The following is a 23,098-nucleotide window of genomic DNA, read 5'->3' as shown; positions in this document are numbered from 1 at the left end:
GTCCCATGCAGCAGGGCTGGGTTTCCGATCGATCAGGGGAAGCGAGAGGCCGTGATAGGGGTGGAGAGACAACGAAAGGGAAATAAAGAGGAAAAAGAGATAATGGGAAGAAGATGGAGAGAGAGATTGGTGATGACAGACAATACCCACCTAGTGTTTAATCAGCCTAGGGTGGAGAGGTGGTACACATAGGATTCAATGGAGGCCGCTGAGGAGAGGACAGCTCATTATATTGGCTGAACGGAGCGAATGGAATGGCATCAAACCATGTGTTTGATGCTATTCCACTGATCCTGCTCCAGCCATTACCACGAGCCCGTCCTCCCCGAATAAGGTGCCACCAACCTCCTGTGAGAGGATTTGTCTTTTGATCAAAAAGTTGGTGTTACTTATCTTGTTAATAGTTATGTACTTTGTAGCAGTGGTAGTCATCGTAGCACAACATGGAAGTGATGGTATGTGGTAGTAGGTACTGTATTGTAGTAGTAAAGTATTGCCCAATTCTATACAATGAGGGAATATGATTGTAGTGTGTTTTATTCCTTTTGGCTGACTTCCACCACGCTGTCCTTGCAACATTGCCAGTCTCTGCTTTGACTTTGCTTTTTAAAGGACATTGGCATTGGGTGGTCAATATTATGAACCCTGAACTATCTGAACAGCCAGTCAGAGAAGTATGGGTTCCCTATCTAGGGTTCTAGTTCTTCTCAAGGTTTTTCTTTACTCCAGTCGCCTTCTGCTCTTTGTGGATTTGAGGCCCATGCTTTTTTCCCCCGACCACTTCATTTGTAAAAAGTGATATACACATGAAAATGAATTGATTGAATGACTGACTACGAATTGAAATTCTTGGCACATGGACTTTGATCGAACTAGTGACTCATCTCTCTGCTGTAACAATATATTCCCAGAGCGCGTGTGTTAATCTATGAATCATTTTTGGTGAGAGAAGAGGATCTGACCATTGCCCTGAAGGAGTCTCCCCCCCCCCCACTCACTCACCACCTAGGTTACTTCCCCTTCTGAAATGTCATGTTTTTTTTTACCTTATGCAAATCTCAAGGGCCTTTGTTTGTGCAATGAGATTTGGAAACAATTAGTATCGCTAAGGGGAAGTATTTCTAACTTTAGATCTGTGGGTTTGACAAACATTTTCCCGCAAGTCTCCCATTCACATCAATGAATGATTGACGTGAAAGTAATGCATGCTTGTCCATACTTGGAATGGGGCCCCGACTATCTAGATAAAGCATTTATGAATTGTAAACATTTTACCAAGTAAGTTGATAGAACTGTGAAACGTTACAGGGGCGAGGAGTGGGGTTGGATGAGTCATCCATAACTATTTAATTAATATGATGTAACAGTTAAATGAAGGCGATATTAAAGATTCATACATAATTGACATCCATCTTGCAGGCACTGTAAGACAACAAGTAGAAAGCAGCTCTCTCGTCAAATGTAGAAAATGTACGCACTCGCTGTACTGTATGTCTATAGACTTGTTTATACTTTATTATTGACTGTATGTTTGTTTTACTCCATGTGTAACTCTGTGTTGTTGTATCTGTCGAACTGCTTTGCTTTATCTTGGCCAGGTCGCAATTGTAAATGAGAACTTGTTCTCAACTTGCCTACCTGGTTAAATAAAGGTAAAATAAATAAATAAATAAAATAAAATGTCGCTTTGGATAAAAGCGTTTGCTAAGTGGCATATTTATATATACGATGCATTTTCACTTCTCTCACCTCAGATGCTGCTGCAATGTCAATCTTTGCATTGCCATTTACTTTTTTTAAACTAGTAATCGACAGCCTTGGAGACTTTTGATCATGTGTCATTTAATTTGGTTGATAAACTGGCGTGAATTTAAGTTTTCAAAATAAATCCAGATTGCATATCTCAGTAGCTCTGCTAAGAGCTCATTTCATTTTGTAAAGATAGATCCACAATGGGTATGTTCCTAGTTATTCCCTTTTCACAACCGACGAAAATAAATTACACAAATAGGAAGCTATTGAAATTCTTGTTGGTGAATCTGGTCCAGTCTCTCTAGTGTATGGTTCATTCATTAAACATAAACCACGTTTCCAACCACGTTTTTTATGCAAGTAAAGTCATACCGTGTAAAAAAAACAAAACAAAAAACACGAGTGCTGTGGTGGAAACAGGAAGTTTCGGTACAATTTTATAAATTGCAACAGATCGTTTGTTTGTTTGACATAGTTGGATCTTTGTGTGTTAGTAAAATTAATGATGCGAGAAATGGCTGTGGAAATGCTTTTATGAGCAAATATTGATATAGTAACCATATCAAAGTAAAATTGGAGTCGCGATGACATGGTGTGTGGTCCTCCCACTATGACTTAAATGCGATAGATACATTAAGACATATTTTTATTCGTTACTTAAGTGAAGAGTACATTTTGTGTGCACTACGTCATCACACACAGATATTTATCTGCAACAAGTCATTTTGGTGGAAACGCCACAGGTGGGAAAATTAGCATATTTTCTTTATGCATATTTTTTAATATTCACATGAAAGTCTGTCGCCAATTGGATGGAAACCTATCTACTGTGTCAATTATGCAATCGAAATCAATATGACTTATTATACTCATCAATATTTGACCTTTTCGACATTCCCTGTCTAAATGCCTAATCAGCTCGCGTTAATGCAAAAGGTCTATGAAAAATGGCGCTTGTCGACAGACATCGAAAGCTGTCATGATGGGCCTCCAGAATTGGCCCATCAACTGGTGTGTTACTGATTTCCATGGGCATAACCTACAGAAATGGGCCTCACGACCCTATGGCGGAACCCGGGTCGTGTTCATTAGGGCACACAATAAAAAAACAACAATGAGCGTTTCTAATTGGACAGGTCCAGGTAGTTCTTCAATTTGGTGCCTAATGATCACTGCCCTGTATCATACCTAACAGCAGGTTCTAGCATTAGCCAAATCAATCCCTCTGGTTACCTAACCTGAAAAGTATGGTGGATCAGTGGCTGCCTAAAAGAGGCTTATGCACCTGAAAGCTTTTCTAGACTAAACAAAGCAGTAACCTTGATGACAGAGAGAAACCACATGCACCACGGCTAAGGGTGCAGATCGTGACAAACCATAATAGGATATGCGGTAAAAGTGAGCCATCGTAATAGTCAACATGACCTCTATTGCCTCTATACTCAAGTTTGAATTGGATGATGATGACAAGGACAGAGGATTGCATCTTGATGAAGCAACAGCCCCTTCTGATGAATAAGCTATGTCCTCCTCGTGAATATGCTGTGTTTTCTTCATCGAAGATGAATCAATTTCAGTACTTGGATTTTTTTTATTTATAGAAAATGCTGTGGGTTTTCAGTGATGTTCTTGGTTTACAAGTTATCAATTTGTTGTCTGTATTGAGGTTTTGAGTGGGTGTAATGAGTCAATGAAGAAACGCTCTCATTGCTACCATGGTTAAAGTCTAGAAGCTTATTGCACTGATATTCAGTTCAATAAGACATAGCGGCCCATTTGTTAAAAAATGCAACATTAAAAAATAATGAATGAATCTGCACCATTAATAATAATCTGTCAAATTATGCATTTCTAACATACTATTCAAACGCCATGATGATTGCCATATTGTAACGATCCTCGCTAATGAGCCCACCTTACAAGTCCCCCTAAGTGAGCTAACCCTATTGGAGCAATCCGTAGGTTGTCTTTAACACAAGCGACCTGGGTTCTATAATATTTTGACAAAGGCTGAGAGAGCATAGTGTAGTTGATACTTTGTTTAGAGGCCTTATCTTTTTTACAGGTAAGGAACAAGTCAGTAAACAGGTTCAATTACAGACAAACAAAAGCGAGACGAGGACATTTTGATAAAAAATGGAGGACAAGGTGAATCCATTATTAAGTCATTATTCAACATTTGTCAAATGTCACTTTGTGCAATTACTTGTCCCTGGAAGGAAATATTGTACTATGCAATACAAAGACCGGGAACTGGCCACCATCTCACTTCCTCTTGGTCCAAGAAAATTCTTTAAAGACACGTTCCACAGAGAATCAATTATGGTGTAACCTCGTCCCCAGATATTGCGAACATTGGCCGGATGTGTCTGGGAACGAGATTTAACTATGGTGAAACAGCAAGGCCAGCGTCACAAATTAAGTGTGAGACACGAAGTACAACTGACTCTGCATGATGAAGGTAGACTCAGCAATGACATCAGTTTGGGCAGATTGTTGTTGTTTATGCCTGTAAGGCAGAAGTCATTTCATTTATGCTGCTGTTGATGTCAAGCCAAAAGTTGCCCCACTCTGTTTGATGATGAAATATTGCTGAGTCTATCTTTTAAGCAGTTCCCATAAAGAGAAGGTGCCACACCCACCAAAAAAGCAATCTTTGAGAAAGATCAATTGAGGTTGACGCGTCAGCTTTTTAAAATAAATAAATAAGAGCACTATTCATTGAGGGAGATGCCATCACCTTTCCTTTTATTAACTGCAGGACACAGAGAGATCTCTGTCCCAATATTCTTAAATAGCTCTCGTTTCCCTCCAGACCACTGTTACGGAAAGGACTGGATAGGTGAAAAATAAAGAACTTAGGAGTCTATCCAATCTTTTTTGACAATCAATAAGCTATTGGAGTCTATTGAGACACAGAGAGAGAGCAATGTTCCCGGGCAGCTTACCCTCTTTCTGAGGTTATAGGTGAGCAGCAGGTTGCGGGAGAAGTGGTTAGAGAAGGCCGTGTAGAACTCCAGAACTTTCTGCAGAGCTTCACGCTTGATGACGTGGAGGTCGCAGTAAGTCAAGGCCCGGACGTTGGCGCAAGCCTGGGCTAGGGTCACCTCCTTCCAGAAGATGTCCCCAAACACGTCTCCCTTTCCTGTGAAGATACAAAACGGGGGATAGAAAGGGGAGAGAGAAGTAGTGAAGTAGAGAAGTGAATGATAACAAGGGAAACCCCATCCACAATGATATGAATCTAACTGCCATGAAGCTAATCTTGCAGCCTTTCATGGTAGTACAAAGTCAAAAGCCCAAGGTCATACCTCTATCCTGAAATGTTCTTCAATGCAAACTGCCTGTACAATGTGAACACACACAAAAAAAGACCATTTAAAAAAAGAGTGCGTTACGTAACTGGTATTTAAAAAATATTTAGTTTGAGACCAACGGGGTAAAATGATACACAGTGCATTTGCGATACCAATTGTAGAAGCCTTGTCGCCTACAAGGCAAACAGACGCTGTACTGAATTGTAAAACAACATATTCCAGCTCTTACTAATGAAAAGTTGCATCCCTCACTTCACCGAGCTTCTACTTTTCTGGAAACAGATCGAAAAAACTATTAGCCAAGAGTCCATAAGCCATGGTTATTAACACATATGCAGACCTTTTGGTTTCCACACATGAAAATGCAAATCTGTCCCTCTCCAGTGTCCAAATTGGATTGATGAAATGCATCAGACAGCTTATGGGAGATTTGGGAGTTACAGTGTAGCTTTGAGTGACTGGGTAAATATAGCTTTGTGAATAAAATAGACTGGGGGGGGGGGGGGGGGGGGGGGGAATATACTGAACAAAAATATAAACGCAACATGTAAAGTGTTGGTCCCATGTTTCATAAGCTGAGATAAAAGATCCCAGAAATGTTCCATACTTATTTCTCTCAAATGTTGTGCACACATTTGTTTATATACCGGTTAGTGAGCATTTCTCCTTTGCCAAGATAGTCCATCCACCTGATAGGTGCAGCTTGTGTTGGACAATAAAAGGCCACTCTAAAATGTGTAGTTCTGTCACCACAACACAATGTCAGAAATGTCTCAAGTTTTGAGGGAGCGTGCAATTTGCATGCTGACCACAGGAATGTCCACCAGAGCTGTTGCAAGATAATTGAATGTTAATTTCTCTACCATAAGCCACCTCCAACATTGTTTGAGAATTTAGCAGTACATTCAACCAGCCACACAACTACAGGCCACGTGTAACCACACCAGCCTAGGACCTCCACATCCAACCTTTTCACCTGCGGGATCGTCTGAGACCAGCCACTCGGATAGCTGATGAAACGGAGGAGTATTTCTGTCTGTAATAAACCCTTTTGTGGGGGAGAACTCATTCTGATTGGCTGATGGTAATAGCTCACATCAACACCATTATACCAGAAACCCTAGACCCACTCCAATTTGCATACCGCCCAAACAGATCCACAGATGATGCAATCTCTATTGAACTCCACATTGCCCTTTCCCACCTGGACAAAAGGAACACTTATGTGAGAATGCTATTCATTGACTACAGCTCAGCGTTCAACACCATAGTACCCTCAAAGCTCATCACTAAGCTATGGATCCTGGGACTAAACATCTCCCTCTGCAACTGGATCCTGGACTTCCTGACGGTCCGCCCCCAGGTGGTGAGAGTAGGTAGCAACTCATCTTCCACGCTGATCCTCAACACTGGAGCTCCCAGGGTTGCGTGCTCAGTCCCCTCCTGTACTCCCTGTTCACCCACGACTGCATGGCCAGGCACGATTCCAACACCATCATTAAGTTTGCAGACGACACAACAGTGGTAGGCCTGGTCAGTGACAACAATGAGACATCGAAGGGGCTGTAGTGGAGCAGGTTGAGAGCTCCAAGTTCCTTGGTGTCCACATCAACAACAAACTAAAATGGTCCAAACACACCAAGGCAGTTGTGAAGAGGGCACCACAAAGCATATTCCCTCTCAGGAAACTAAAAAGATTTGGCATTGGTCCTGAAATCCTCAAAAGGTTCTACAGCTGCAACATCGAGATATGGTTGCATCACTGCCTGGTACGGCAATTGCTCGGCCTCTGACCGCAAGGCACTACAGAGGGTAGTGCGTACGGTCCAGTACATCACTGCGGCTAAGCTGCCTGCCATCCAGGACCTCTACACCAGGCGGTGTAAGAGGAAGGCCCTAAAAATTGACCCCAGCCACCCCAGTCATAGACGGTTCTGTCTACTACCGCATGGCAAGCGGTACCGGAGTGCCAAGTCTAGGACAAAAAGGCTTCTCAACAGTTTTTACCCCTAAGCCATAAGACTCCTGAACAGGTAATCAAATGGATACCCGGACTATTTTCATTGTGTGCTCCCCACGACTACCGCCCTGTAGCACTCACTTCCGTCATCATGAAGTGCTTTGAGAGAAGTGCTTTACTCGATACCATCTACTGCATCTTGACCTATGCCGTTCTGTACCATCACTCATTCATATATCTTTATGTACATATTCTTCACAATTTACACTTGTGTGTATAAGGTAGTTGTTGTGAAATGGTTAGGTTAGATTACTCGTTGGTTATTATTACTGCATTGTCGGAACTAGAAGCACAAGCATTTCGCTACACTCAAATTAACATCTGCTAACCATGTGTATGTGACAAATAACATTTGATTTGAAATGTTAATATCCTCTTCCCATTGGGTTCGTATATCTACTTTTCAATTCACATTACATCCTTGCTTTACCTTTCGTTGTGGTTGACAATGCAACATTCTTGGCCGACAGCTCAAATATACCGTAAATATCACAGTAGCCACTTGCCAGTACGCACAAACTATTTAACAAGCAGAGCAACTTTTCTTCTAAAACAAACTACAAACTATTGTTGAATAATGCTACAATCCACAAGCAATGATTTATTTTCTCATCCGTACACATTAAATTAGCTAGCAATACAAAGCGAACTCCTGCTAACTAACATTAACATGCTTCGTGATCAAGTAACGTTAGCATATAAATAATGAACGTTTATCCCTCCCATACGGATATAAAGGTAAAGTAACGTTATCATACAGTATCATTCATATAATAATATAGGCTGCACAGCTACAAAACATTAGCTAAGTAAACAAAATAATTTATGCAGTCTTACAAACGTGCTGGCTTTAGCGGAATGCTGACGTTTAGCTGAACCATAGCTAGATATGCGCTCTTAGGCTTACACTAGCTACCATATTAAAAATACCTTAGAACAAACCAGGCTTAATTTGATCAATATCATGGTTGTCATTATATTACGTGTTTGGCCGAACCCGAAAAACCTGAACTTGATCAATCCACGTTGAGGGATGATCCAGTGTTTTTTTATATGACCGTAAAACATTTTTATGATGACTATAACATTTGTTGGCACCTTCAATTCTTGCATATTTTCTCATAAGAAGCATTTTTCACCATTCTGTCTGCTCGGGCAAATTTGCCGAAATGCTAAACATGGAACCAAATCAGAACTCCCGTACATACCCCTTGTGATGACGGCACCCAATGGCCTGCATCTATCTACGATGTAAACACAGCCTCTGGTGAAAACACGAGCTTCTGTCTGACGAAGAGGAACATAGCTCCCAAAAACTGAAATAAGATAAATATATATTTAAGTGCACTTGAAATATGCTAAATGCAATCCGATTTGTCCTGATCTTATGAAGATGTAACTCCGTTGACCATTTAGCCAATTTATTGAAAGCTAGCCAATGTTACAGTTTGACTAGCCTAGCCAGATACTGTAAATGCCAATTTGTGTTTCAATAGCTCTCTGTCAGTGAATCCAATTTTTGAATCAAGTTTTGGCCTGATTATATGTCTAATTTCATATAACTAGCTGCAGGCTTAAAGAAACCAAAATAAAAGCATGTAGATAGAAATATGTGTGTGTGTGTCATGTATGCTAGAATGGAGATTTAAAAAAAGGACAGCTGCATATGCATATTGGCCAAACACATATAGCATACCTTGCAATACAATCTTCTCTAAAAACAGTTGTACAATGTGCTCTGCAATAAGATTCCTTAAACCAGACGAGTTCTCAATTAGCAGCTGCCTAATACCATGGTGGGCATGCATAATGTTGGATGCATTAGAATAATCTTTTTTAAATGTTTTTTATTTAACATTTATTTAACTAGGCAAGTCAGTTGAGAACAAATTCTGATTTACAATGAAGCCCTACACCACCTGATAAAGAGCCTGTAGGCTTATATGAAATTAATGTTTGTTTCAAATACTAAAATGTTATGTGAACGTCAGAATATTTAGGTGGTTTAAATTATTTACTTTTCTACTAACCTTCCAAAAGTTGACCATGCCAAAAATCTTCCCAATCCATTCATTATTCTACTAACAATGAGTGTGAGACATGTTTTCCATAATCTAAGTTTCATGCATATACTGTACATATGAACAAAGACCACCATTACAAATAGTGTTTTACCATTTATTGTACGGAGACAAATAGAAAAAGGTGTCTCAGGCAGTATTTGAAGTATCTAAAAATAGTGTAACCTACCAATGAATGTACATCAAGTGCCGTGGAGGTAACAATCTTACAATGTTGCAGTCCAAAAATGAATGCTTTACCATCTATGCCAAACGCCTGGATCTCTGATGGAGACCGTAGAACTGTCATCGTGGCATGCTTCAGTATTCCCCCTTCTCTCTAGGAGCATCTGTGTGCCCAGGCCCCATAGGCGTATCGAAAGGATCCCACCCTGGTCACCAACTGTACATTGGTTGAACGTTTACATACACCTTAGCCAAATACATTTCATCTCAGTTTTTCACAATTCCTGACATTTAATCCTAGTAAAAATTCCCTGTCTTAGGTCAGTTAGAATCACAACTTTATTTTAAGAATGTGAAATGTCAGAATAATAGTAGAGATAATGAATTATACCAGCTTGTATTTCTTTCATCACATTCCCAGTGGGTCAGAAGTGTACTTACACTCAATTAGTATTTGGTAGCATTGCCTTTAATTTTTTCAAACTTGGGTCAAACGTTTCGGGCAGCCTTCCACAAGCTTCCCACAATAAGTTGGGTGAATTTTGGCCCATTCCTCCTGACAGAGCTGGAAAAACTGAGTCAAGTTTGTAGGCCTCCTTACTTGCACACGCTTTTTTCAGTTCTGCCAACACACATCTATAGGATTGAGGTCAGGGCTTTGTGATGGCCTCTCCAATACCTTGACGTTGTTGTTCTTGCCACAACTTTGTAAGTATGCTTGGGGTCATTGTTCATTTGGAAGAACCATTTGTGACCAAGCTTTAACTTGACTTGAGATGTTGCTTCAATATATCCACATAATTTACCTCCTCATGATGCCATCTATTTTGTGAAGTGCACCAGTCCCTCCTGCAGCAAAACACCCTCACAACATGATGCTGCCACCCCCGTGCTTCACAGTTGGGATGGTGTTCTGTGGCTTGCAAGCCTTCCCCTTTTCTTCCTCCAAGCATAACGATGGTCATTATGGCAAAACAGTTATATTTTTGTTTCATCAGACCAGAGGACATTTGTCCCAAAAGTACGATCTTTGTCCCCATGTCCAGTTGCAAACCGTAGTCTGGCTTTTTTATGGCGGTTTTGGAGCAGTGGCTTCTTCCTTGCTGAGCGGCCTTTCAGGTTATGTCGATATAGGACTCGTTTTACTGTGGATATAGATACTTTGTACCTGTTTCCTCCAGCATCTTCACAAGGTCCTTTGCTGTTGTTCCAGGATTGATTTGCACTTTTCGCACCAACGTTCGTTCATCTCTAGGAGACAGAACACGTCTCCTTCCTGAGTGGTATTACGGCTGCGTGTTCCCATGGTGTTTATACATGCATACTATTGTTTGTACAGATGAACGTGGTACCTTCAGGCGTTTGGAAATTGCTCCCATGGATAAACCAGACTTGTGGAGATCTACAATTTTTTTCTGAAGTCTTGTCTGATTTTCACATGATGTCAAGCAAAGGGGCACTGAGTTTGAAGGTAGGCCTTGAAATACATCCACAGGTACACCTCCAATTGACTCAAATGATGTCACTTAGCCTATCATTAGCTTCTAATGCACAAAGTAGATGTCCTAACCAACTTGCCATAACTATAGTTTGTTAACAAGACATTTGTGGAGTGGCTGAAAAACGAGTGTTAATGACTCCAACCTAAATGTATGTCAACTTCCGACTTCAACTGTAGCTGACGGATGTAGAGAGAGACAAGTGCCTTAGCAGAATGCACTCTAAAGCTTGTATGGTCCAGAGACGAGAACTCTACCATCTATGGGGAAAGCCTGGGCTCCTGACTGGGGCAATATAATTCTCCCCACTGCATGTTACAATATTAATCTATTTGTCACCTGTTAAACTGAATCTAAACTGAGATGCTCAAACAAGCACGTGTATCTGTAGTTGGTGTTCTTTAACTCTGAAATGCACTACTAGACAAAACCCACGAAGTAAAGACAACAGGCAAATGCATATGCAGTCTCAACTTCTAAATAGTGACAGCAAGTCTAGTTCAAACTACAGTAGGATAGTTCTCCTCACAGGTGAGTGAATCAGCCCATGCTTGGTGAATGGCATGTGGTTGATCTATTAGAGCAGGAAACAGGAGAGCTGAATAAATCATATGAGACAAAAGTGAGAGACAAGAATAGATAAAACAAATCACAGTAAAGGAATGTAGTTCCTGCCACATCCTGACAGTCTGGGGCAGGGTGCTCTGCATTCATCCTACTCCAACTATTGACATATGTGGTATTTCTTATATGTATGAATTAAATTAGTGGGTCCTGCCTTGATGACTGTATTAGATTTACACTGCTAGTCCTATAGATTTGTGTAGTCTTAAATTATTACTTGAAATAAACTGGTAGTTAAAATGCTGCTCATCTCAGAATGACTTGCTAGCTAGTGATAAAGCTATCTGCTTCTTCTAGGAAGCAACATATCTACTTGTTGTAACTAGCTAGCTAACTATCAAGCTAGCTACATTACCGATGTTGCTGTGTTCTAAATTGGGAGTAATTTTACAGTTTGCATTGATTGTATCGTGTTTCTATAACTAAATAGTTAGATTACAAAAAACACTTGACCTAATAGCAGTTTGTCGGACAGCGATCTCTCTCGAGGATTCACCAGCCGTTTACTAGGTTTAGATAGGGACAACGTGATTGGCTGACATGATCAGCAGAGAGAGTACACAAGTTTTCATTCGTTTACAGTTTAGTACTCACGATGTTTGCCTATCCAGCTAGCGAACATAAAAGTATTTTTTTTAAATGTGCAAGAATTTACATTACCAACCAACAGAAATTCATATACATAATATGTAAAAACCAGCTCCTCCCTCGACAGAGTTTCGAACATTTCGAAAACTAAATCATAGCTTGCAACAGCCCACCACCTATATGAGGTAAAAGCAAATTGAAACTGAAAATGATAATTCCCTGGGGAGTTACTTCTTGCCTGGACCTCGGTGCAGTAAAGCAAAAAAAAAAAACACTGTTGAGATTTAAAGCTACGGCTGTTACTACAATTTCTATTTCAGGTTAAAAAAAAATAGATAAAAGAAGTCAAAAAAAAAAAAAAACAGGAAATTGTATGTACATTTCAGCCATTTCAAAAACATTGCTATTACAATTTTACGTAAGTGTTAGCTTAACGAGACAATTCTGTTTACATTACAGTGCTTAGAGGTGGGCAGCTGTTGGGAGAGTGTCATGTGCTACCTCCAGAGATAGCAGTCGAAACGTGACAAGCTCGCAAGTTTACATTCCGGTATATGTGTAGCTGAGTGTATTTCTGTGAAGACCCTCTTAGTGCGGGATATTCTCCTGCTCATTTCTTAAAGTCCCAGCTAGAGGGAGAGAGCAATCCAAATATTTATCCCTGGCGTAAATATGAGCTCCATCGGGATAACCAGTCTTCTAGCTTGACGATTTGGAGGAAAAAACAATCACCGAAAGGATGCAGAGAGCAGCCCTAGAGTATTGTAGATTCATCATCCCACTTCCTACCAGCGTTTTTCTGTCACAGTGACACAGCTAATCTCTGTGAGGATGAGTTAACAGACCATCATCGGACCAGCATCTGTCAGAGGTCTGACTCAAAAGTGCCCCTTCTCCTCCCCCACTTTGCCTGAAGGAACCAAGAAAAAGTTTCTAAAGCAATTTAAATATATTTTTAAATGCTTATATCACACAAGTATTTGAAAATAATATCAACCACTACAGGTTAAAACAAATATGGCATGTTTGTTCCTATATAGTGGGTGGCTAAGCTGAAAAACTTTGACTCAATTGTAATAGAGCAGGGGTTTCAAATCTGGTCCAGGACTTCCCTAAACTGAAACTATTTTTTCCTAGCCCAAAACTATAATACCTGATTTACCTAATCAACTAGTCATCAAGCCCTTGTGGTTGGGATTTGGTGCGGTAGTGTTGGGATAGAACAAAACCTGTGCAGCCAGTCTGGGATGACCCAAGTAGCTAAATTGAAAGCAAAGTGAAAATGAGTGCAAAGCTGCCTGTTATGAGTGCAATAAGTTCCATCGCAACCTATAATTTATAAATTATAAATTATAAAGCCCCCAGCTACTATCCAATCAAAGCCACATTGACATTATCCCACCCCTGGTTACCCAATATAGGCTTAAAAGGCCAAACGTAACACAATATCTCCAATTCATTTCCAGCATTTTACCGTCTGTCTGTTTAATGCGCACGTTTGTCTATCACTCCATAGTAGGGATGGGTGGTTCGCGAACGAGTCGGCTCTAAGAGCCGGCTCTTGTAGGTGAACGTTGGGAGCCGGCTCGCATGTCAGAAGAGCAGAACCTATTTACAAAATAATTGTTTAAAATTAAGATATGAATAATCAAAAGATTTAAATGAAAAGAATGATCTAATTCAAATAATAAAAAATATAAAAAAATAATATAGGCCTAAATGCTCAAGCGCACACATTTGTTCTGACTGTCTGCTCAGACTAACAGCCTCACCTGTTGTTCCTGTCAATCAGACACGCAGTGTCAACCAATGAACCAAAGATGCGTGAGGAAGGGCCGAGACAACTCACTCACAGTCACACACTTAGCAGCCGAGGAGAGAGAGGAAGGACAGCTGTGAAAACAACAGCTGGAAAATTAGTCAGAAGCACAGTATTTTAATAATGTAGACAATGTTAGAGCACAGTGTAGAATTTGCCAAAACAAAATCTCATATAATGTCGGTTCTACGCACAACCTACACCGGCATATGCGAACTGTGCACCCAACTGTGAAGCTTTATGCACATTTGAACATCTTGGCCATGTTCTGTTATAATCTCCACCCGGCACAGCCAGAAGAGGACTGGCCACCCCACATAGCCTGGTTCCTCTCTAGGTTTCTTCCTAGGTTTTGGCCTTTCTAGGGAGTTTTTCCTAACCACCGTGCTTCTACACCTGCATTGCTTGCTGTTTCGGGTTTTAGGCTGGGTTTCTGTACAGCACTTTGAGATATCAGCTGATGTATGAAGGGCTATATAAAGACATTTGATTTGATTTGGACCAGTTTATGCCAAAGTCTATGTCTGTAGCAAAACAAGGCCAAATTGATATGGCATTGGCTAAAATGATTGCCAGAGGACAGAGGTTTTAAAAATTATAACAACAGTATAAATCCAATGTACACAATTCCAAGCAGGAAAACCCTTTCAAAATCACTTATTCCTAAGCTGTACGAGAGCACACAGGCTTCAGTGCGGGAAAGAGTCCAAAAAGCTTCTGCAGTTTGCCTTACCACTGACTGCTGGACATCAAGGGTAAACACTTCTTACATGTCGGTTACATGCCACTTCATTGAAGATTTTTTTTTTTATGTCTAGCTGTCTTCTGGACTGCTTTGAGTTCAGCGACAGACACACCTCAGAGAACCTGGCAGAGGAACAGTTGAGAGTTGCCAGAGAATGGCAAGTAGACAAAAAAGTGGACAAAGTGAAAGCAGCTGTGTAATACTTCCACAGGAGCACAGTTGGTGCTGAAAAACTAATGTCTACAGAATGCCAGATGGGGATGCCTGAGCTGAGGCCTAAACAAGACTGCACTACAAGGTGGAATTCAACATGTTATATGTTGAAGCAGTTTCTTGAGTCAAAGAATGCCATCATCTCTACCCTGGCCATTGTCAATGCACCTGTTGATGCTCTGACCCAAGAGGAATGGGAGGTGGTGGAGGAGGTGTGCAGAGTCCTGGAACCCTTTGAGCAGGTCACTGTGGAGTTCAGTGGAGAGAGGTACAGTAAGCAGTTATTGCTACATCATTATTTAATCCAGTATTATATATGTATATGAGCAGTAGATGAGAATGTAGTATCAGTAGACAAAACATGAACCTGAACTAATAAGTTACCGTTCTCTCTTTCAGCTATGTGACAGCCTCAAAAATGACACTACTGTGTAAGGGTCTGCAGCGAATCACAGCCAAACATCAGAGAGAAGCAAATGTAACCACAGGACATGTGACAGAGTTGATGGACACCCTATGTTCATCAATGGACAGGAAGTTCCACAGAATGGAATATAATCACGTGCTATCAGAAACCGCTGCACTTACACAGTAGTGTGCCAGAGCAATTGATGCCAGAGCGGTTGATGAGGCTCTTCAAAGAATAACCCCATCAAAAGGGAGGGACAGGCCCAGCAGTCAGCTGGATCAGGCACCAGGGCAACAGGAAGAAGAGGGATCAGATGGAGCAGAAGCTCCAGCAGTAGTGCCACAAACGTCTGCTGTTTGGATGCTGTTTGACGAGAGAGCAACTGGGGATGCAGCACGAAGGAATCCCTCAGCAGATGCCATAATGGAGGTCCGATCCTATTTGGAGGAGCTCCTGGTGGAAGAACAAGGCCTCTGTCTACCTACGGCTTACCAAAGTCATGACAGGGAGACTCTGCATAGTGGCCACATCCGTTCCCTCTGAGGGGGTCTTCTCGAAAACGGGACAAATAATTACTGAGAGAAGAAACTGCATCAGCCCCTCGAAAGGGAGGCAGCTTGCATTTCTGAATGAAAATCTCTCTCTCTCATAAAAGCTAAATATGGTCAGCGTTGCTGTGTGCTGCTGGTTATAACATGGCAATAAAGAAGAAAAATGGAGCCGGACGTATTTAAAGTATTAAAACATATGTAATTTTCTTAACCCATCTAGTGACTAAATGACAGCATAGGTTTCAAGTATCATGCTAGCTAGACTTGCGTTTTAGCCCGGGAGAAATTACAGGAGAGACGGGTGGGACGAAAGTAACACAATCTAAACTGATGAGCACATGCCATGGTCTCCTCTAGTTCATTTTGCTTTTATAGTGTTAGCAAAGTACAGTATAAACAAGTGACCATATAATTATATATGACATTAGAATTATGCCTTAATCAATTGACTTGATGTATCAGTTAAAAACAGTGGTCAAAAATATCTTCATGGCTCTGGTGGTCAATTACCTTATGTCAAGCCATGGAAATGCATGATGAATTTGCAGTTTGTGAAGAGAATAAAGACATTTATTCTATCACGAGGAGCGTGCATGACAAGGATTACTGGAGCGCACCTGATAGGAAGGACTAATTTTGAACATGTTTAAACAATTTTGAAAATTGTGAAAAAATTCCTTTTAAAATGAGATGAGAAAATATGGTTAATATAGCTATTATGTAATCCATTTTTGTCCGATTTAATATTGTAAGGAAAAATATTCTGGTGGCGCAAAATTGCGATGTTTTTTCATTTCCATTTTTGATGTAATTATTTTTTTTAATGTCGTTCTCATGCTAGAAAAGGTTGGAGAACCCTGCTGTACACCTACAGTGCCTTTTAAATGAAAGTGTGACCAAGTTCCCTTCACATTAGGTCCCAGTCATTTCAGAAAGTGTCCTTTTGTCTTCATTTGACTTCTTATGTGGTTAAACCGAACAGATGTAGGATCTTAATGATTATTATTTGTTTTATTGTTACATATTGTATACCGGATAGGTGCAGTGAAATGTGTTGTTTTTACAGGGTCAGACATAGTAGTACGGTGCCTCTGGTGCAAATGATGTTTAAGTGCATTGCTCAAAGGCACATCAACAGTTTTATTTTACTTTCCGGTTACTGGTCAACGCTCAAACCACTAGGATACCCGCCGCCCTGTTTGACCACCCTGTTGCAGGAGAACTTTCCTGCAATGCGGATATTTTTAACTTGTAGCATATGAGGTTTAAAAAAGGCTTCTGAAGTTTGTCATTTTCACTTAGAAATTTCAGACTCAATTTTCAGAAGAAAAAAAATCCATCATATTCTACATAATAATTCACATTTCCTGTTGCTGCAGGATTATTTTCCTGCTGTAGCAAACTGGCTCAAATTAAGATCCTACATCTGTACGTCACCTCCCGAGAATCACACAAAGCTGATTTTGTTTATTACAGGTAGGACTACTACTGTTTGCTTGGACACTGCTAATTTTCACAACATTCGTTTCCACATAATAACGGCCTCATGAGAATCGCCCTAAGGGGTTGCATAGATATTGTCACGGCTCTTATCAAAAAACGACTTAATGCATAAAAATAGAGTTTGCTCAATGTAGGCCCTTGAGCATACTTCCTGAACAGATTGAACAGAATAGGAACGCTTTTATTCACTTTTCATTAAAAATAAGCTATTATGAGGCTGGTTTACGCTTTAAAGCAGCAGACATGAACCTACATCAAGGGGTGGATCTCAGCAATCAGAGTCTCTAGTGTCGTCTTGAATACTAATGTGATGCAATACCTTACAGCCAGGTGTACACAAACAGGAAATACATGTTTTTCAGCATAATCCACTTTACTCTGACCTCAAATTCACCAAATGAGCAATAATCCAGGTCCATCAATGCTCTATGCATTTAAAGGTCACTAAGAGTAATATGGACATGAAAACACACCATTTTAGGATGCAATTGTTTTCGAGTGTCAGATTTTGACTATACATACAGATACCAAAGATGGCCTCTTGGCCATGTCTCCCTCTTGTCTTCTAGCCTCAATGGCACTTCCTGGATAAATTAAGGTTTAAAAATCAAGAATAAATTAACCCTCACCTAATATGGCCACAACCTCATCGTCCTGGATGACCTCCAAGGACCCGGACACCACAAAGCAGAGGCTGTCTACGCTTTCGCCCGCGTGGTAGATGAGGTCTCCGGGGGCACTGTGGATGGTCTGGAACTCCATGGCCAGGGCCCGTAGGCACCCGTCGCTCGCGAGTCGGAAGGCTGGGTGCTCCTTGAACACCTTTCTGTTAAGATGGACGCAAATGTCCGCCCGCATGTCCTTGGGGCAGATCTGCAACACCTGCGCAAGACGAAGGTTACTTATACATATTCACAAATTGGTTGTGGTATTTTCTCATGGAGTTGGTAAACATCAACAAATAGGGCACTGATAGCTGTCAGTGTAGCTAGTTAGCATGCTAACCTTATCTAGCTATCTTGCTAACCTTGTCTAACTAGCTAATGTTATGGTGTTGCATTTTATTTTATTGCATTTTTTTTACAACATCATATTCAAAAGATTAGCCAGCTGGCACTGTGGCTGGTTCTGGAGCTGGATTTGTCATAAGCATTGATTTATGGAAAAGTTTGCCACAGATGGAAACCACTGCCCTATCTTTGGCTTCGCCATATATTGTTATCTACAAAGTTTTGGCATCGTTCATAAATTGCAGCCGCAAATCCACCTTACAAATAGATGAAATGATAAGATGAAGCCCCAGTTATATGGTTAACTATTGAAAGATAGCTGATATGCGTTTTTATACATTGTAATGGACATGGTGCAATCTTTGGCAGGAAGGTTTCTCGCAGGCTTTGCCTGTGGTACAGCAAAGCCAAGTCAGCCTGTGCTCACAGGGGAAGTGAAATTATAGCCTACAATGACCGCTCATGATCATGCATGCCGCAACGACATGTACAGTTGAAGTCAGACGTTTACATACACTTAGGTTGGTTTTGGCAAGTCGGTTAAGACATCTACTTTGTGCATGACACAAGTAATTTTTCCAACAATTGTTTACAAACAGATTATTTCACTTATAATTCACTGTATCACAATTCCAGTGGGTCAGACGTTTACATACACCAAGTTGACTGTGCTTTTAAACAGCTTGTATAAACACCATGGGACCACGCAGCCGTCATACCACTCAGGAAGGAGACGCGTTCTGTCTCCTAGAGATGAACGTACTTTGGTGCGAAAAGTGCAAATCAATCCCAGAACAACAGCAAAGGAACTTGTGAAGATGCTGGAGGAAACAGGTACAAAAGTATCTATATCCACAGTAAAACAAGTCCTATATCGACATAACCTGAAAGGCTGCTCAGCAAGGAAGAAGCCACTGCTCCAAAACCGCCATAGAAAAGCTAGACTACGGTTTACAACTACACATGGGTACAAAGATCATACTTTTTGGAGAAATGTCCTCTGGTTTGATGAAACAAAAATAGAACTGTTTGGCCATTATGACCATCGTTTTGTTTGGAGGAAAAAGGGGGAGGCTTGCGAGCCGAATCACACCATGCCAACCGTGAAGTACAGGGGTGGCAGCACCATGTTGTGGGGGTGCTTTGCTGCAGCAGGGACTGGTGCACTTCACAAAATAGATGGCATCATGAGGAAAGAAAATGTGGTGGATATATTGAAGCAACATTTCAAGACATCAGTCAGGAAGCTAAAGCTTGGTCGCAAATGGGTCTTCCAAATGGACAATGACCCCAAGCATACTTACAAAGTTGTGGCAAAATGACTTAAGGACAACAACATCAAGGAATTGTAGTGGCCATCACAAAGCCCTGACCTCAATCCCATAGAAAATTTGTGGGCAGAACTGAAAAAGCGTGTGCGAGCAAGGAGGCCTAAAAACCTGACTCAGTTACACCAGCTCTGTCAGGAGGAATGGGATAAAATTCACCCAATTTATTGTGGGAAACTTGTGGAAGGCTACCCAAAATGTTTGACCCAAGTTAAATAATGTAAAGGCAATGCTATCAAATACTAATTGAATGTATGTAAACTTCTGACCCACTGGGAATGTGATGAAAGAAATAAAAGCTTAAATAAATAATTCTCTCTACTATTATTCTGACATTTCACATTCTTAAAATAAAGTGGTGATCCTAACTGACCTAAAACAGGGATTTTTTACTAGGATTAAATGTCAGAATTGTGAAAAACTGAGTTGAAATGCATTGGCTAAGGTGTATGTAAAACCTCCGACTTCAACTGTAACTATAAGTTCCGCATTCACACAGATGGGCAGTCGAATTTGTCACTTCAAGCCCAAAGATATCATTTTTTGACAAAAATGATGACTTATTGACTTAAATCGTTGTGGAACATAATGGGTAAGCTCTGGCCATAGTATTTCAGCTCAAAATGTGGATTTCTACTGGTGTGGGCGTTTAACAAGTCTTAAATAAGCCAAAACTTCCCCACAAAAATAATGATCCCTTTAACATCAACTTCAAAGGGGTGAATCTTTGCAAATGTCGCTCCCTGTTCTGGGAATTGGGGGCCAATTGCACATGATTACCTCTGAACCTCTTATTGTGTCAAATGTTAAGAGGTCATACCCAACAGGCATTTGCAGGACCAGGTCAGGAATAATTCTAATTTAGGATGAGCCAGAAGACAATTAGGAACCGGTAATGTTGAAATATGACAGTAGTTGACAGAACATCAGCTTGTATTTGTAGTTCAGTATGAATCTATTCCCTTTTGACATAATACAATAATAAAAATAAATTGTAGGGATGTGCATCATTCCCTTTCAAGACGATTCGACGCGTATCTAGATGCATGGGCGCCGATACGATACAGGAACACTAAGTTTTAGTTTGAAACAATTTGGTGCGATTCGGTTGAATTAGAGAATGAATCAACGCGATATGATTCGATGCACTAATAGTTGTTGCATAAACACATTCATTTTCCATTCTAAATTCGAATCTGCTGCTGATGGAGCTCTTGAGCTGGGCCTCTCTGAGCTGGATCTGTCTGAGTTGATGTGTACATGTGCATGTGGAAATTATGCTATGGTGTATACCAGGGCTGCCCAACCCTCTTCCTGGAGATCTATCGTCCTGTGGGTTTACAGTCCAACCCTCTTCCTGGAGATCTACCGTCCTGTGGGTTTACAGTCCAACCCTCTTCCTGGAGATCTACCGTCCTGTGGGTTTACAGTCCAACCCTAATTTAACACACCTAATTCTACTAATTAGCTGCTCAACAAGACCTTAACTAGCTGAATCAGATATTCTAAATTAGGGTTGGACTGAAAACCTACAGGACAGTAGATCTCCAGGAAGAGGGTTGGGCAGCCCTGGTGCATACTGTGTAGGCACCTAATCTGAGCCATAAAGGAGACTTGCCATCTACCACTCTATCAGATTACCACCCACTAATTAACTTGTCATTTTTGCAGATTAAGTGTTTGAGCTAGTAATGTAAATGTATCAACATTTATCATTTACAAATGAGCTATGACATAGCCAGTAAATATTTAGCACAATTTTGGATCATACCATCTCAAAATCGAATGGTTTTGACCGTTTGGATGTGTAGTGAGTTTATTTTCTTCTCCCACTTTAGCCATGCTTAGTGCACCTCCCAAAAGTGATTCCTTGTTATGAAATGATTAACTTTGACCTGTATGTCTAAAAATGACCATGTACACTGATTGTTTAAAGTAAAACTAACCACACTATTGCTGATGGGTTTTGTGCAGCAAAACTATTGCTGAACAATCTAAATCAAATCTATTGTAAACCACACTCAGCAGGTACAGAGGCTTGCGAAAGTATTCACCCCCTTGGCATTTTTCCTATTTTGTTGCCTTACAACCTGTAATTAAAATTTATTTTTGGGGGGGTTGTATCATTCATTTAGACAACATGCCTACCACTTTGAAGATGCAAAATATATTTTTTTGTGAAACCAACAAGAAATAAGACAAAAAAAACAGAAAACTTGAGTGTGCATAACTATTCACCCACCCCAAAGTCAATTATTTTTGCAGCAATTACAGCTGCAAGTCCGTATGTCTCCATAAGCTTGGCACATCTTGCCTCTGGGATTTCTGCCCATTCTTCAAGGCAAAACTGCTCCAGCTCCTTCAAGTTGGATGGGTTCCGCTGGTGTACAGCAATCTTTAAGTCATACCAGAGATTCTCAATTGGATTGAGGTCTGGGATTTGACTAGGCCATTCCAAGACATTTAAATGTTTCCCCTTAAACCACTCAAGTGTTGCTTTAGCTGTATGCTTAGGGTCATTGTCCTGCTGGAAGGTGAACCTCCGTCCCAGTCTCAAATCTCTGGCAGACATATCATTTTCCTTGATGGTCAAAAATTGTATTTTTAGTCTCATCTGACCAGAGCACCTCCCACATGACTTTTGGCGATCACCAAAAGTGTTTGCTTATTTTTTTCTTTAAGCAATGGATTTTTTCTGGACACTCTTCTGTAAATCCCAGCTCTGTGGAGTCTACGGCTTAATGTGGTCCTATGGACAGATACTCCAATCTCCACTGTGCAGCTCCTTCAGGGTTATCTTTGGTCTCTTTGTTGCCTCTCTGATTAATGCCCTCCTTGCCTGGTCTGTGAGTTTTGGTGGGCGGCCCTCTCTTGGCAGGTTTGTTGTGGTGCCATAGTCTTTCCATTTTTTTGTAATAGATTTAATGGTGCTCCGTGGGATGTTCAAAGTTTCCATTTTTTTTTATAACCCAACCCTGATCTGTACTTCTCCACAATTTTGTCCCTGACCTGTTTGGAGAGCTCCTTGGTCTTCATGGTGCCGCTTGCTTGGTGGTTCCTCTTGCTTAGTGTTGTTGCAGACTCTGGGGCCTTTCAGAACTGATGTATATATACTGAGATCATGTGACACTTAGATTGCACACAGGTGGACTTCATTTAACTAATTATGTGACTTCTGAAGGTAATTGGTTGCATCAGATCTTTAATAGGGCTTCATAGCAAAGGGGGTGAATACAGCACCTTTCCGTTTTAAATCTTTTAGAATTTGTGGAAAGTTTTTTTTTCATTTCACTTCACCAAAGTGGACTATTTTGTGTATGTCCATTACATGAAATCCAAATAAAAATTACAGTTTGTAATTGTCATGTATTGTCATGTTGTGTCTTGTTTCTGTCCTTTCCCTTCACCCTGTCTCCCCCTGCTGGTCGTTATTAGGTTACCTTTTCTCCCCCTCTTTCCCCCAGCTGTTCCTTG

The 23,098-nt window shown here is 40.7% G+C and overlaps 1 protein-coding gene across 1 annotated transcript in view; it reads right to left on the bottom strand.

Annotated features, from left to right (window-relative positions):
• LOC110493775 (potassium voltage-gated channel subfamily H member 1) overlaps positions 1-23,098 on the bottom strand; it is a 60,609-nt gene that overhangs the window by 10,366 nt on the left and 27,145 nt on the right. The window contains exons 10-11 of the mRNA XM_021568248.2: positions 17,916-18,168; positions 4,701-4,897 (exon numbers count right to left, since the gene is read on the bottom strand). Coding sequence (XP_021423923.1) covers positions 4,701-4,897; positions 17,916-18,168 — 450 coding nt within the window. The remainder of the gene's footprint in view (positions 1-4,700; positions 4,898-17,915; positions 18,169-23,098) is intronic.

The sequence above is a fragment of the Oncorhynchus mykiss genome, chromosome 17, assembly GCF_013265735.2.
Source record: "Oncorhynchus mykiss isolate Arlee chromosome 17, USDA_OmykA_1.1, whole genome shotgun sequence".
In the NCBI taxonomy this organism is placed as follows: domain Eukaryota; kingdom Metazoa; phylum Chordata; class Actinopteri; order Salmoniformes; family Salmonidae; genus Oncorhynchus; species Oncorhynchus mykiss.
The sequence above is the reverse complement of the archived record's forward strand: the minus strand, read 5'-3'. Positions and strand labels throughout refer to the sequence as shown.